This window comes from Pararge aegeria, chromosome 8, assembly GCF_905163445.1.
Source record: "Pararge aegeria chromosome 8, ilParAegt1.1, whole genome shotgun sequence".
NCBI classification, from domain to species: Eukaryota; Metazoa; Arthropoda; class Insecta; order Lepidoptera; family Nymphalidae; genus Pararge; species Pararge aegeria.
In genome coordinates this window covers 2,967,114-2,981,868 of record NC_053187.1, presented here as the reverse complement: position 1 = coordinate 2,981,868, position 14,755 = coordinate 2,967,114, and the positions used below count along the sequence as shown (strand labels likewise).

General features: G+C 35.5%; 1 protein-coding gene across 3 annotated transcripts in view; it reads right to left on the bottom strand.

Moving 5' to 3' along the window:
* LOC120625712 (four and a half LIM domains protein 2) overlaps positions 1-14,755 on the bottom strand; it is a 236,785-nt gene that overhangs the window by 107,558 nt on the left and 114,472 nt on the right. The window contains exon 2 of one of the 3 annotated variants that reach the window (XM_039892866.1): positions 9,577-9,901. The exons of the other annotated variants lie outside the window; for them this stretch is intronic. Coding sequence (XP_039748800.1) covers positions 9,577-9,761 — 185 coding nt within the window. The 5' untranslated portion in view covers positions 9,762-9,901. The remainder of the gene's footprint in view (positions 1-9,576; positions 9,902-14,755) is intronic. 3 annotated transcript variants of the gene reach the window in all.

Below are 14,755 nucleotides of genomic sequence, written 5' to 3'. Positions count from 1 at the left end.
TGTTTATCAGTGGCTGAAGAATAAACAATGATATTGAGTTAAATAAACTGTTTAGTAAACATTTCATTCTTTCACTGGAGTTTCGACTATCGTCGGTTATTGCTTTACATTCCGATATCGATGAATGGGTTGAGTAGGGCTGCAAACTATGGGTTTTTGCGTCTACTCGCTAGCGCGTAATAAAACACTTTAAACGGATATAACGTGTTCCTGGATTCGATTGGGGCGTAAATAGTTATTTACAAAATTTTGGCAAGAGAAGAAGGAATATAAATGGATAATATTTAAAAAAAAAAAAAAAAAACATGTCGCTAACAAATGTTACGAGTACCGACTTCCACCAATAACACGCCACATTATTGTCAGGATTGGATTGTCAAGCGGTCTCTGTTACATCAAGAGTTGGGAGAACGAAAGTCTGCTTGGAAACAGAACAATTGTAATAAGTAACAAATGAGTATTATTGGAGTCCATCCCGACTTCCGTAACACAACATCTATAGTAACCTAAACAAAAAACGTGTGTGTACTTATGTACACGCGATAGATGTTATACTTCTTTGGCGTAACAGGATAAAAATCTTTTACATTTTTTTATCTTTCGCCTTATTCTGCGTTTGTAGAAAAAACTACTCTGACAATAGAAAAAGGTATTTAACACACTGAGAGATTTATTATAACGCATTATCTAGTTACCTCATTATCAGAAAACCAAGTTTCATCATTAGAATTTGAGATTTTTGTTTTTACAATTGAATCAATTTAAATCACCGGAATGAGCCCGCAGACTTTGACAATTCAAAGTGTGTCAATCCTTTTATTGAAAAACAAAATTGTGGACTATAGCTTACTTCAGGGTGTCGGTTTTTCGTGACGGTGAGTGAAAATTTACTCTCATAATTTTTCCCTAACGCGCCAAAAGAAGTATAAACTTCAAAAATTTTGTTTGGTTAAGTTTAATGTAGATCGCGATACTTAAGTCAAAGCTGTCAAAACGCTTTATGAAAGTATTAAAATTAGCTGGATGATAATTTAAATAAATAGGTTTACCACATTAGGAAATGTTTTTCGAAAAGTTTATTTAATACTGGCGACTTCGTTTGCGTAACTTCTACTTTGGATAAGTAAATTTTTCGTATAAAAACTTTCATTCGCATTTTACCCTGGTCATATTCGTCGCGACACCTACTCGCGCTATGACTTCGTTTGCTTAGGTTATTATTATTATGATGGAGACTTTCTTGGCAAGGGATAAGACACGATTGACACCTGAAGGTCGCCGAGACTAGACATCAATGATAAACTGACGTTAACGGGCAAGCTCGACCCACCGGTCCGAGATCAAAAGGAAATTCAGTTTCAAACATAAATCTATTGTCTATAAACTTTAGATAAATGTCACGGATTTATTGCGCATCGCATTGCACTATTGTAAAACGACTTCCTTGGTGTACACGTGAATCGATAGAAAATATCGATTTTAGGGTTGTTGTTATTTTAAGCATATTTGCATCGATGTAACTTACTCAAATTAAGAAGGCGCTTCGGTCAATAATGTGCTAGATTTGTAGTCCCGGAAAAAGCTACCTACTATTTCATACTAGCGCGTGTGAATGACTTATTTAGTTCCAAGTTCCAGTTCTCAGTCTAAGAGGTACTTACCTATATGCGCGCAGACAAGACGGCGAGACTTAGGGTGCTCCAGGGTGCAGGGTGTTGGAAACGTCTAAATTAGCGTAAAAAAGGAGGAATCTCTAAAGAAGGATTCATGGGACTTCAAGACGTGATAGCGAGTCTATCATCTCTCAGCTTACTTTAAATGTATGCTTCATTACGTTGTAAATTCAAGTCAATGCACGAGACATTTTAACTTTTTTGCTCAAGATTTGTGAACAGTGTCGCTTAATTTATCCCTGACGTCTGCCGTCTGTTGGGAATTCATTACAAATACTTCAATCGTCAATGTTAATATCAATTTTGTTGGGGACCATAATATACCAGGTTACCATAAGTACGTAGTACTCATATCTATTCTGTCATAAGTGAATAGAATAGGAGGTTATATATAAATCATGTTTTTTTTCGCAGTGGAATAGTTCTAATGTACCTATAATACTTAAGTCTTACTAGCGTTAGATAGTTTATTGTGAAGACTTTATTATGATTTTATTATAAATAATCCATAGATAATAATCTATGGATTATTTATAGCTATAGTAATATTTCTATGGATTGTTTATAAATTAATTCCTTCAAAAGGCTGATTCTTCCAAGGATAATCTAATAAGGAACGCAGTATTTTATTTAGTCCGACATCGACATTGTTTAATTGTAAACAAGAAATTCTTCTTAATAGAGTCCAGTGTACATTGAATCAATCATAGAATCTGTCATCCGAATCGGCAATAGAGTAACTACAAAAGAAACGTATAGAGAAGTGTGTTGTAGAGAGTACATTGCCGAAGATCTTTGGTGTATAAAGATTGAATAAGTTATAAATTTATATTAAAACAGTTTTTCCTGCTTTTCGCGAAGTATAGCAAATTAAGCTTAATTTCCATAGTATTGAAGATAGTCGCTAAAAAGTACGCGAAATAAATGTATTTTCGTTAAATTTAAATTTCGAATAGAGCAGTGTTTCTGATAAGGGACAGACCCTAGAAGGCAAAACACAAAACATAGAATGTTCATGATAAAATATAAATAAAGTGCCCAAATAAAATATTAATAAAGCCCAGTGGGAAGGACTTCGACTTCTCTTTTCGGGGGCCGAGGTTATATCCCAGCACGCACCTCTAACTTTTTAAGTTATGTGCGTTTTAAGCAACTGAAATATAATTTGCTTCAACGGTGAACGGAAACACCGGGCGGAAACCTGCATGCGTAAGAGTTCTCAATGGTGTTCTCAATGGTGTGTGGACTACACACACCATTGAGAACACCATTGAACCACGCGGGCCCATTGGTAGGAGACCCGTGCACTGTAGTGGCCCGGTAATAGGTTGATATGATGAAACAAACATGAAGCGTTCCTCTCAGTACACTATGTATCTTTATTCTTTTTTTTTTTTAATCTTTATTGTTTCTTTTAACCTGGCAAACACCCCGGGCGTTTGTTTTTTTTTTGTTTTGACAATACACACTTCGCCATCTATCTCTAAAGTAAGCGTAGCTTGTACTAAGTTGCCTGATGAATATTTTTTTGAATTATATACATAAATACTTAGAATATACATATAAACACGCAGTCACTGAAAAACATTCATGCTCATCACACAAACATTTTCCAGTAGTTGAAATCGAACCCCACGGCCTTGGGCTCAGAAAGCAGGGTCGCTGCAAACTGCGCCAATCGCCCGTCAAATCTCTTCTCTTTTGGAATTATCATAAAATCCATTAGGTAGATATCACTGAGCAGCTGGTATTCCATCAATATGCAAAGTGGTGTATGTAAAGGCGATCTTATTACTCTCTGTACCAAACAGATGGGCGATGCTGGAAATAATATCAAGAACACTGGAAGGACCTTCACTTTTAAACATGAAATGAAAATAATGACGAACCCTAATCCTTAATTTATATTCAATTTAGTTGTAGTTCTAAAAAAAAATTAAAGTATTCAGTATCACTAAGCCTTAAATGAGGAGTTTGCTGCTGTCCGCTTAGGAGTTCTTTCCTCTATCTCCGACCACATTCATCAGATCTACAGAAAGTTTGGGCATAATTAAACACATATTATAACCTCTATAGTAAAAATAATTATTTAAATCGGTTACAATTTGTCGGAGTTATGGTGTAAAATCGTCAGACACTTTCATCCCCTCTCCCAAAGGAACCGAGCTTAAATGTCGGGATAAAAATTATCCTATATTACTTCTAACACTTACAAGAATATGAGTGCAAAGTTTCATGAGGATTGGTTAAGTAGTTTTTGCGTGAAAGCGTAACAAACAAACTTTCATTGCCATTTATCATATTATTAGGGATAGGGATAATGATAGGGACTGAGGAGTTACTAATTAAGTAACAGCGTTTTACTAATTAGCAAATTTTCAAACGTGGTTTGTGCACTAATTCGTTAGTTAATGTTTAGGAACATTTAATCTCCTTTAACTAATGATGCTAGAGCAACTTGTAGGTAGAAAGATACCATTAAAATAGGCTTGAGGCATTGACGCTTGACCACTGCCTTAAGTCTTTGTAGACAGTACTTAGTTGCGAGAATAAATTGTTAATTAAGTTCATTAATTGGAAAAAGTTATGACTTAATATGTTAATTTATATCCAGTAATAACTTAATTAATTAGCAAATCGAATGCAGGTTGTGATAGATTTATTTTAAAGTTTGTAAATTTAAATGAAATAAATTATAATAATATGAAAAACTGATAAATATGAAAGGGGAATTAAATCAAAAATGTAATTCGAAATCGAACCGAACCGGCGCGGACCCTATAAACAGACAGACTTGACGTTTCAAAAGTGCTGATAAGAGTGGATTTAGTAGTAACTAGAATTCTAAGAAATAATATTAGAAGTACTCGAGACTTACTCCATAGAACCGTATAGGTTGTGATGTTTTAAACTTAACAATCATTACATGGCTTTGGCGTGCATTCGTAATTGATTATAGATAATAACCTACTTGGCATAAGATTGTTTGTAACAAATCCACAAAATTTTTGCAGTTCGTTCTTTTAATCTTCACTGTTCCGAACTATAATACCACCACTAGACTGTTAGTAAAAAATCTTTATTATAAACGTCAACATAGTAGTTAACGTTTAATTGGTTAGGGCGCAGTGTAAAGCTTTCAGTCGGTTCCAGATTATTTGCATCCTTGACTCCGACCTTTGGCGCGTCGATCGACGTCTAATGGAAAGAATAATGCCCCGCCCATGATGCCATTTACCTTGCATATGTTTAGAAACTTATGGTAACCCATTAGTCGAGCGATTTACAGAAAACATTGAAGCGTCGAATAATATTTTAAAATAATTGTTTAATTTCGCGGCTATACTGTTTATAAATGGGGAAATAGACCAGTTATTCCATTCTCTAATTTTTTTTACGTCTTTTCAAAACAATATTTTAAAAATTACCGACTTAAGTTTTAACTCACTTACGTTTGTTTTAAAGTTTTCTGACTTAAGTTTAGCTTTTTGTGACAGAGCTCGTCCGGAGTACTACTGTACTGCTTATTTTTGCCGCCAAGCAGCATCAGCATTGGTGTGTTCCGGTGTGAACATGAGGATCAACACCTATGCTTGAGGTTGACGGACACAAGGCGGCACTTTGAAAATTTAACGATCCGCCATGACAGGTGAAACGCCGAAGTCAGAATTATTACGAGTACGTCACGTCTATATACTCGTACCTAAACATAAATTTGAACTTCGAAAATATCTGCGTATATCCTTACTAATATTATAAATGTCAATGTAAGTTTGTTTGTTACGCTTTCACGGAAAAACTACTTAACCGTTCCTCATGAAACTTTGTACACATATTCTTGGAAATGTTAGAAGTAATATAGGATACTTTTTATCCCGACACTATGCTCGGTTCCTTTGGGAGAGGGGATGAGTGTTTGACGATTTTACAACATAACTCCGACAAATTATAACCGATTTATATAATTATTTTTGTACTATAGAGGTTATAATATGTGTTTAATTTTGCCCAAATTGTGATTGGAGATAGAGGACAGAACTCCTCAGCGGACAGCAGCAAACCCCTCATTTAAGGAATAGCGATACTGAATACTTTAAAGTTTTTTTAGATCTACAACTGAATTTAATGCCACATCAAAAAACAAAATCTAACGCAGACGAAGTCGCGAGCAACAGCTAGTCATAATATATTGTGATTTCAATCGATCGGGTGCTAAGTTTGTGTTACCAATACTAATAAAATAATCTTTAGCTATGGAACAAGTACTTACTAGAACTCTAGTTTGCCTTTGACGTCACGATTGCGGCCATGACACCCGGGGGCGTTTTCGCGGGAAATATTTTTTTTATGCAATTTATTTCAACAAACCCTTTTATTTCTGCAATGAGATAATTTTTGTAAAAAGTAGATACTTCCGAACATCAAAGGGCAGTTTTTCAAAATTAGTGCAATATTAGGTATGGCAAACCAATAATATTTTATTTTTTTCTTCACTGAGGAAATATTCAATCGTAATATTAGGAAAAACTAACAGGCAGATTTAATTAAGATATCTGCAACACGTACAATTTCGACAATTTATTGCACGTAAAAAGTATTTGCGTGGAAAAATTCGCGTTCGATTTAATTATTTTCTTTAGCATTTGATGTAATGCCCAGTTTAACGACCACGGATCTCCAATAGCAGCGAAAGCCATGCTCATTAACTAGGCTATCAACGTGTTACGACCGCCCGATGCCGAGTTTAATGCCCACAAAAACATTTAGTGATCATCGGTCATTGCGATCTAATTGAGGAAACCAGTACAGTGCTGTATTGTTTACAATGTTTACGTTACTGATGATCGGGGTACATGAAAATAATGCGCGTATTAAGTAACACTTAGGGCTTTCCTATTTGCTGGCCGGTGAGGTATAACATAACTATTCCAACGTTATGTCACCTTAATCTGTACTACTACTACTATGGTTACTGTCACTAATAATTTAGCGCACATGTTGAGCATTCAATTAAATACATGTTCTCACACCCGCGGAATGTTGCTAGCTCATCAACTTTTCCACACTTTCCTCATTTGGTGGTAAACGTTTAGAACATTAGAGGTTAAATCACTGTCAACTGCTAAATGAATGATTTGACTTACTGTTATCAACCAACATTATGCCCAATACAGGGCACGGGTCACTCACAATGAATGAAGGGTTTAGGCCGCCACTAGTCCACCAGTCTGGCCCAGTACGGATTGGTGGACTCCACGCACCTTTGAGAACATTATGCAGAACTCTCAGGCATGCCGGTTTCCTCACGATGTTTTCCATCACCGTTGAAGCAAGTGTATTTTAATAGCTTAAAACGCACATTACCGAAGAAAAGTTAGACATGCTTGCTTTGTATTCAAACTCGGTTCCCCGAAAGTGAATCCGAAATTCTTGATAAGTTATCACCGCTTTACCTTAATAAGGTCCATAAATTGCTATCCTCTTCGACAAATATAAAGTATACATGTGCTGTCATCAAAAGTCGACAAAGTGTCCGTGAAAAATATGTTTTCCATCAAGTTCTCAGCTTCCGAAAAATAAAAATAAAGTGATATTATTTTAATTAAGTTTATTTACTTAATAAAATATTTTAGTCACTTAAAAAAATTAAAACCGACTTGGTTAAAATCAAGAAACAGTCAATTTGTCTGCTAGATTTCGTATGGAAGTGAATATTTAATACATTATTGATCAAAGGCTGTCCTAATTATTGCTAAAGGTGTTTGCATACATTTTTCGTTGTAAGGTCAAAATTCCTAACTGTTTTGCATGTTAAAAGAAAAATCACGAAGATCTGGGTTCAATTTCTAGGTGGGGTTAAGTTTCCAGGGAAGATAAGGAAATTAAGGATGTCCACTCCCGAGACTCAGAGGGCACGTTGCGCCGTCAGTGTCGGTTACTGTCACTAATAATTTAGCTCACATGTTGAGCATTCAATTAAATACATGTTCTCACTTCACACCCGCGGAATGTTGCTAGCTCATCAACTTTTCCACACTTTCCTCATTTGGTGGTAAACGTTTAGAACATTAGAGGTTAAATTACTGTCAACTGCTAAATGAATGATTTGACTTACTGTCTGTTCGAGAAACACTACTAAAGTGGAGTGATTTTTGATGCTTTAATATTAGTCGTGTACACGGATTCTGTATGTCCTTAATTCTGTGAAAATATCTATCTATCTATCTATATCTCTAATCTTTGTCTTGTTATAGTTTTGTATATCATATACTACTTACCGCAAATAAACTCCTTCTTAGATCGAATACTGTATTATATGCAGTGTAGAGACTACATAGTAGGTAACATATTTTAACAAACAAACAAATTCTCGGTAAACAGCAATCAAGAAACTCACTCATCAAAAGGGTGCAAATAAAAACACCCATGAAACATAAATCTGGAACGTTCCGTTAAAATGGCAAACGAATAAATAACACTTAATGGCCCGGTCGATTATTTCACTGCGTTTAATAAATCCGGAGCGCAATTGCTTTTTTTTATTAGAAAAAGCGTTTGACAGCTTATTGCATGAATTTTTATCATTGAATCGAAACAACGGACTGTAAATGTAAATGAAGTCGTGATTTTTAATGAAACATGTAATGCAAAATGATCTTGCAAATTAAAAAGTAATATTTAAATTCTGTAGTACCCTACATACTTGTATATATATATACTTATTACGCTCTATATTTTGAACGAAGGAATGAATAAATGAAATAACAGTAGGGCAAGTTAGAAATAATATTTATGCCCACATTAGTAATTGATAAGCAGTTTTTATATTCAAGCCAAAAATATTTGTCAGTGGTATTAAGACATCAACACTATTTAAGACAAGGCATAGAGTTCGAAAATAGCTACCGAAATAGTCCTCGTTAGTTTTTAGAGATAAAACAATGTTTGAAAGTCTTTCACGCAAAAAAAGCATTTTTCCATTGTGTCATTATTCATCTAGAGTAGAGTTTATTTAACAGTATTCTTTCTCTGTTCAATTGATTTGAAAACTTCTAAAGCACTGAATATTGGGTTTTGCAAATTCAAACAATTTTCAAGAGTTTCAGTGTTACGTTGAATTAATAATTAGTATAAATAAAAAATTAAATTCATTTATTTCAAGTAGGCCCAGTTTACAAGCACTTTTAAAACGTCAAGTCAGTCACTACATGACTCTACCACCGGTTCGGAAGACAGATTCCACCGAGAAGAGCCGGCAGAAACTCAGCAGGTTGTACTTTTTAATATCATTTTACAATTATCTTGTGAGAGATGAGAGCGGACCTTGCTTCCAGTAGCCTTGTCGTTTAGGAATTCAATAATCGAATAGGAACCACGATTAAGTTGTGTTAAACGTGTTTTAACACATTATTTAAACTTGTATTATACTTCTTATCTTATTATGATGCAATTATACAGGGTAAAATAAAGAATACCAGAAAGCTTGAAAGCCTCGTAGTTCCTGTCATTAAAAACTAACAACATTTGCTCTACGAATTTATGTTAATTCACATTATTATTTATTTATTATATACAAAAAAAATATTAATCATGTTATTTCTAAAAGTGACCTCCTTACTCTGTGAACCTAAATACATGTCTCTTTTGCTGAGTCTTGGTTCGCACGCTTTTGCCTTTGTTACAATACAGAGTAGTAAAAAGTAGAGTATCTATATAAAATATTGAATATTGAATATATTATAAACTATCAAGTTAAAAAAAGTCTCAGAACAAGTTGTTGGTTTTAATGTAAACAATTAAGGCCGAGAGGTTTTTTGTATTTTTTATTTAACCCTGTATATCCAACGCCAACGTTGGCGCCAACCGCACTGAAACATATGATGCTATAACACATATTACTCACCTTATAACCAGCTCCAATACATCTTCCCTCTCAAAGACCTTGCAGTACAGGTGAAGGATTTTTAAGCAGGTGTACTGAAGACCCGTCCAGGTCAAGTTAGCTGACTTCAGGGCCTCGTCCCAGGGGCAGTTCTCGTGTCTTGACAGGCACAACATGCCGTCGCGAGCAGTTTCCGTTGGAGGCATTTAATCTTTGGTACTTATTTCACTACTTTGGAGATCTTTGGTTCTGATTCAGTCTTTTAGAGTAAATTATCTTAGTCTTTCATAATTTTATAGCTAATTATGGCGTTTGTTTAAGTGATTCATGAAGGAAATACGTTTTTCTAGCAGAGAGAAATCAGTAGAGTGAGAAATTCAGAGTTTATAGAAGCAACATTAGGTCTTATTTTAACTTATAGGTTAATGAGAAGATACGGATATATACATGCAAATCAAATGTTTTACACTAACTCAACCTCAAATAAATCAGTGCTATGTAAGAATATTCAGAAACTACTATGGACCATGTATCCTTTCGTACTAGTAGGACAGTTCCTACTAATATGATAATAGTAAATAATCTTTACGCAAAAACTATTGAACCAAGTTGACTGAAATTTGGGATGGAGATACCAAAAAACACATACTGTATAACAAGTAGCTGGAAAGCAAACTATATGGATAACGAAAGGTCAGGCATCGCTTGGTGTATTCAGTCAAATCATACAGATAAATAGGCATTACAAGGTTTTGTCAACCGCTCGTTTGTTGCTCTTTTAACGATGAGCACCAATGGTTTGGTGCTATTGGGTTTGTTCAATTGCCCAGTCCACATGCAGTTATATAATATGTCTATGATTCAAGTAGGAACTTTTACTACTCTAGCCTGGTTAAAAGCAAAATATTCTCCGGTCGCATTATAAAAGGAATAAACTAATTTTATATAATTTTGGTTTTTTATATCAAATATTTCTGTACATTCTAAGGTTTTGTACAACCTTTTTATAAATAAATCATATTTCTTTAATGAAAACAAGTATTGTAAAATAACCATCTTATTTATTTTATATTTAAATTATTAACATAAATAAATAATTGTGACCTAGTAAACCTAGTCTAAAATGACATTTATTACTTACATTTGGTCTGCGGATAAATTGATCGTATTTGACATACTATTATTTTGAAGTAGCTTATAAAGAAATAATCATTCTCCAACTACACTGAAGAGATTACTGGTCCCACAGCTAATACATTTACAAGGTTCTATTACTATGCGCTAACTAAGTCATGCTAGCCAGTCCCTACCGATATTATAAATGCGAAAGTGTGTTCGTTCGCTTGAACATCTTTCACGCAGTAACGGTGCAACCAACGGGTTTACTAACTGATTATTATTATTAAATGCCGAAGGTTTCTTGATATAACTTAGTGTCATGTTGCTATTACTTATTATCGTGTGTACCTACCTATAAGTTCCTTTTTTCCTGCGTTACCAGGCAGTATTCGAATTTATACTTATATTTTAGTAGGGATGTAGCGATAAGTGCGACCGTACAGTTACTTAGGAAAAGATTTGTACGCTTCTATCGGTAGTTGAAACCAACCTCACCAGTGGCATGCACTTCATTCATGCGCAAAAGCACTGCTTTAAAATGTTGTATAGCTCATAAAGGAGAAGGATTTACCTTCTCACTGCATACCCTGGTCAAAAAAACTGTGCATGCCGTTTGAACCTCACGATTTCTACTACCGATACTCTGTAACGTACTTACGTTACAGAGTATCGGTAAGTAATATGGAATTTATAAAAATGGTTTTAACGCTTAAATTCCACCGTGAAAGCGTTCATGCAGAGTAAAAAAACAGGATTACAGAATACCCGACTCTAAAACAAGTGACATTCGGTTCATATTGATTTGACGTTACAATTTTGAAACTCGAAAGCGACTACGAGCGTACGTTACGGGTTCTGCTCAGGCGAAGCCAAGGCAAAACTAACACCAAGCTAAAACTTATAATATGCGACTATTTTCATGCAATATTCACCTCTATAAACGAGACAAAAAATACAAGATCCTAGCTGAGAGGTCGTTGTTCACATTCTTTAAATTCATTCACTGACTCAGACTATGCCATTCAACCTTATACAAATAGAAAACGCGAAGTTAAAGGTTAATGTAATGTTGCCCTTTTAAGGTAAATCCTTCAATTTACTTGCGCGGTTTATATACAGACTTATGTGTCTACTTACGCGGCGAAACCACAGAATTAAGAACCTACAAAACCGAGATACATTTCGGAGTGTGCTCGGGAGCTATTCGATTTGGTTACACCATCTCTCTTCTACCATCGAACTGCGAGGCACCGATTCTGCACCGTTACGTTGTTGAAATACCATCAACACGTACGAAGCGTCTTCCCCGATGACTATAAGTATAACTCGGTACCTGGAAATCAAGAGTGAATAGGCATCTTCTAGGCAAGCGTGCCCCATCGTAGGCTGCATTATCACTTACTATCAGGTGTGATTGCAATCAAGAACTTATCTATATATGTATTAAAAAAAACCGTGTTCATGTTCACATCCAATATTGAAGCATCAAAAACCCAACTCAACTTTAGAATGGTTTCTCGAACAAACGGTTAGTATGTACATAAAATGGGAATAAGTTTGTGAGCTAGCAACATTTCGCGGGTGTAAAAGTAGACTTGCGAGTTGCGGTGGACGTTTTCACTGTTTTAGGACACAATACACTGCATAAATAATGGCTGAATGAGGATTCTGTATGTTCTTAATTCCATGGGGGAAACGATAGAGAGTATGCCGTGAAGCGAGCGCAATTAATTTTAGTTTGCTTTCGCCAGTCAACAGCGTTGATAAGGGCTCCATAGAAGGGGCAATATAAGGGCGCACAAGAGTACCTACGCCACAATACATACATCGCAGTCGTTCTCGGAGACCGCAAAAAAAGTGAATCGTTTCCACCTACTATTGCACTCGCGTAAGTAATGCACGAGTTTGTTGCTGCTTGATTACATATCGAGCCTTTGCAGCCGAATTAGCGTAACCGAGAAATCAAACATTTTCCAAATATCATCATCGTCATATGAGCCTATTACCGGCCCACTACAGAGCACGGGTCTCCACCACTATGAGAAGGGTTTAGGTCGTAATACACCACGCTGAACTCTCTCTACTATATTCTCAAAGGCTTGTGGCCGGTTTGAATTGGGTAGCCGGTTTGAATTGAGAAGCCGGTTTGAATTGGAGTAGCCGGTTTGAATTGGAGTAGCCGGTTTGAATTGGAGTAGCCGGTTTGAATTGGAGTAGCCGGTTTGAATTGGAGTAGCCGTTTTGAATTGGAGTAGCCGGATTGAATGCGATCGAAACAGCTCAATGTCGCGAGAAGTGGAAGATGTTGAAGGAGCCTACACCAATTTGGTCAAAAAGCCTGAAGAAGATAGAGAACTCTCAGGCATGCAGGTTTCCTTACGATGTCTTCCTTCACCGGAATAATGCGAGTGAGTTTTTAATTTAATCTAAGCAATCAAAATATCGCTCGCTTTATTATGTATCTCAGAAACAATAGCTGTCATCGTGGAATTGTTTAAATTGGAACTTCCTATGACACCATTTGTCGTGTGCGACATTCGCGATAACTACAATCATTTCTTACTGGATTATTTACTAGCTTCCTCTGCAGGTCGATTTGATACAAGAGACTGATTATTGCAGAGTCAACGTGATGTTTTTGCGAAGTTACTACGTAGTCATCTTCCTTAAATAATATGAACCGATTATATTGTTTTTTTTGTCACTTGTAAGCGATTAGCAATCACTTATTAGCAATCCTCACAATAATGTAAAACATTAAATAACCCATAAATGAACTATTTAGATGCGCCGGTAATATACTATATATTCGGATAAAGAAGTTCATAGCTTGGTTTAAAGTTTTTGATTAAATTCAAGTTTTAAAAAAATGCTTATATACAAGAATTATAATTTTATCAACTAGCAAAAAATCTTTATCTGAGTTATAGAATAGGCAACTGAAATAAATACATAATAAAAATAATTCGCGCAAAGCAGAAAAATTTACTCTCATGTGCTCATTTTCAAATCACGAAAAAAAAGAAGGAAAGTACATCACTTCAAAAATGGCTCCGTCTTCTTATTTGCCTAAAACTTAACGGCCTCACCTATCATTAGTAATATAATTGCACCGTCTGAGTCTCAATACAAGACTGAAGTGTAATGCTAAAAGCGCACGCATTACAGAATACGATATTGGAACTAATTACACTTGATAAATACTAATCAATTTAATAAAATATCACACTTTACAAAATTCCTGTAACAAATATTAACCGTGTGTTTTTAACATCCTTCCCATTGTCTTTCTATTTTCAAGTATGTTATGAAGAACACACGTAAATAAAATTATTATTGACTTCTGTCACATATCCATCTAATTATCAGTAATTTGAAGCTTAAATCACATTCTACTTTATAACAAATAGCACAAAACTCATTTTCCTGCGATCAACCATTTACTCAGTAGTCATCATAGTAACATGACCATTATCACATCCTTCTGTACACAGCCTTATCACTGGACACATTTAGCTCACTGCCGACGTTTTTCATATATGCTTAACACTAGTGTCATATTTAGTTCAAGTTTATACAACGAATATTAATCTCTCACGACATGTTTGTATATTCTTCGTCACTATCCGAATTATGGTCCCACAGCTGTGCAGCTTATCCGGTGATTCATTAATGCTTTAAATCATTCATTTGTACAATCTCTACAAGGATTCAATCAGACATCTCAAAACCGTTGGGGTTATGGACCTTCCTTCTACGCACTTCACCAAATATCGAAGCGTCTCTCGTCTAGAGGCGGCTTAAACACGTCCTTTACGACCCAGACGAGCAAATTACTACTAACAACGCCTGCACACAAAGACACATCTACAACCTCTTCACATCTTGTCAGACAGATCAGAAGGGGATCCACCATGTTTTCAACGACAACGCTAGTGGGTTCACTCTACGTTATCCAAGAAAGAGATTACAGCTTTCAGCGGGCATATTATTTATCTCAGTTGACACCAAATCTAGCTAGCCACTAGTTGAAGTTGACATTAAATAACGCCGAAACCTAATGGTTCGGTTTTTTATGCAT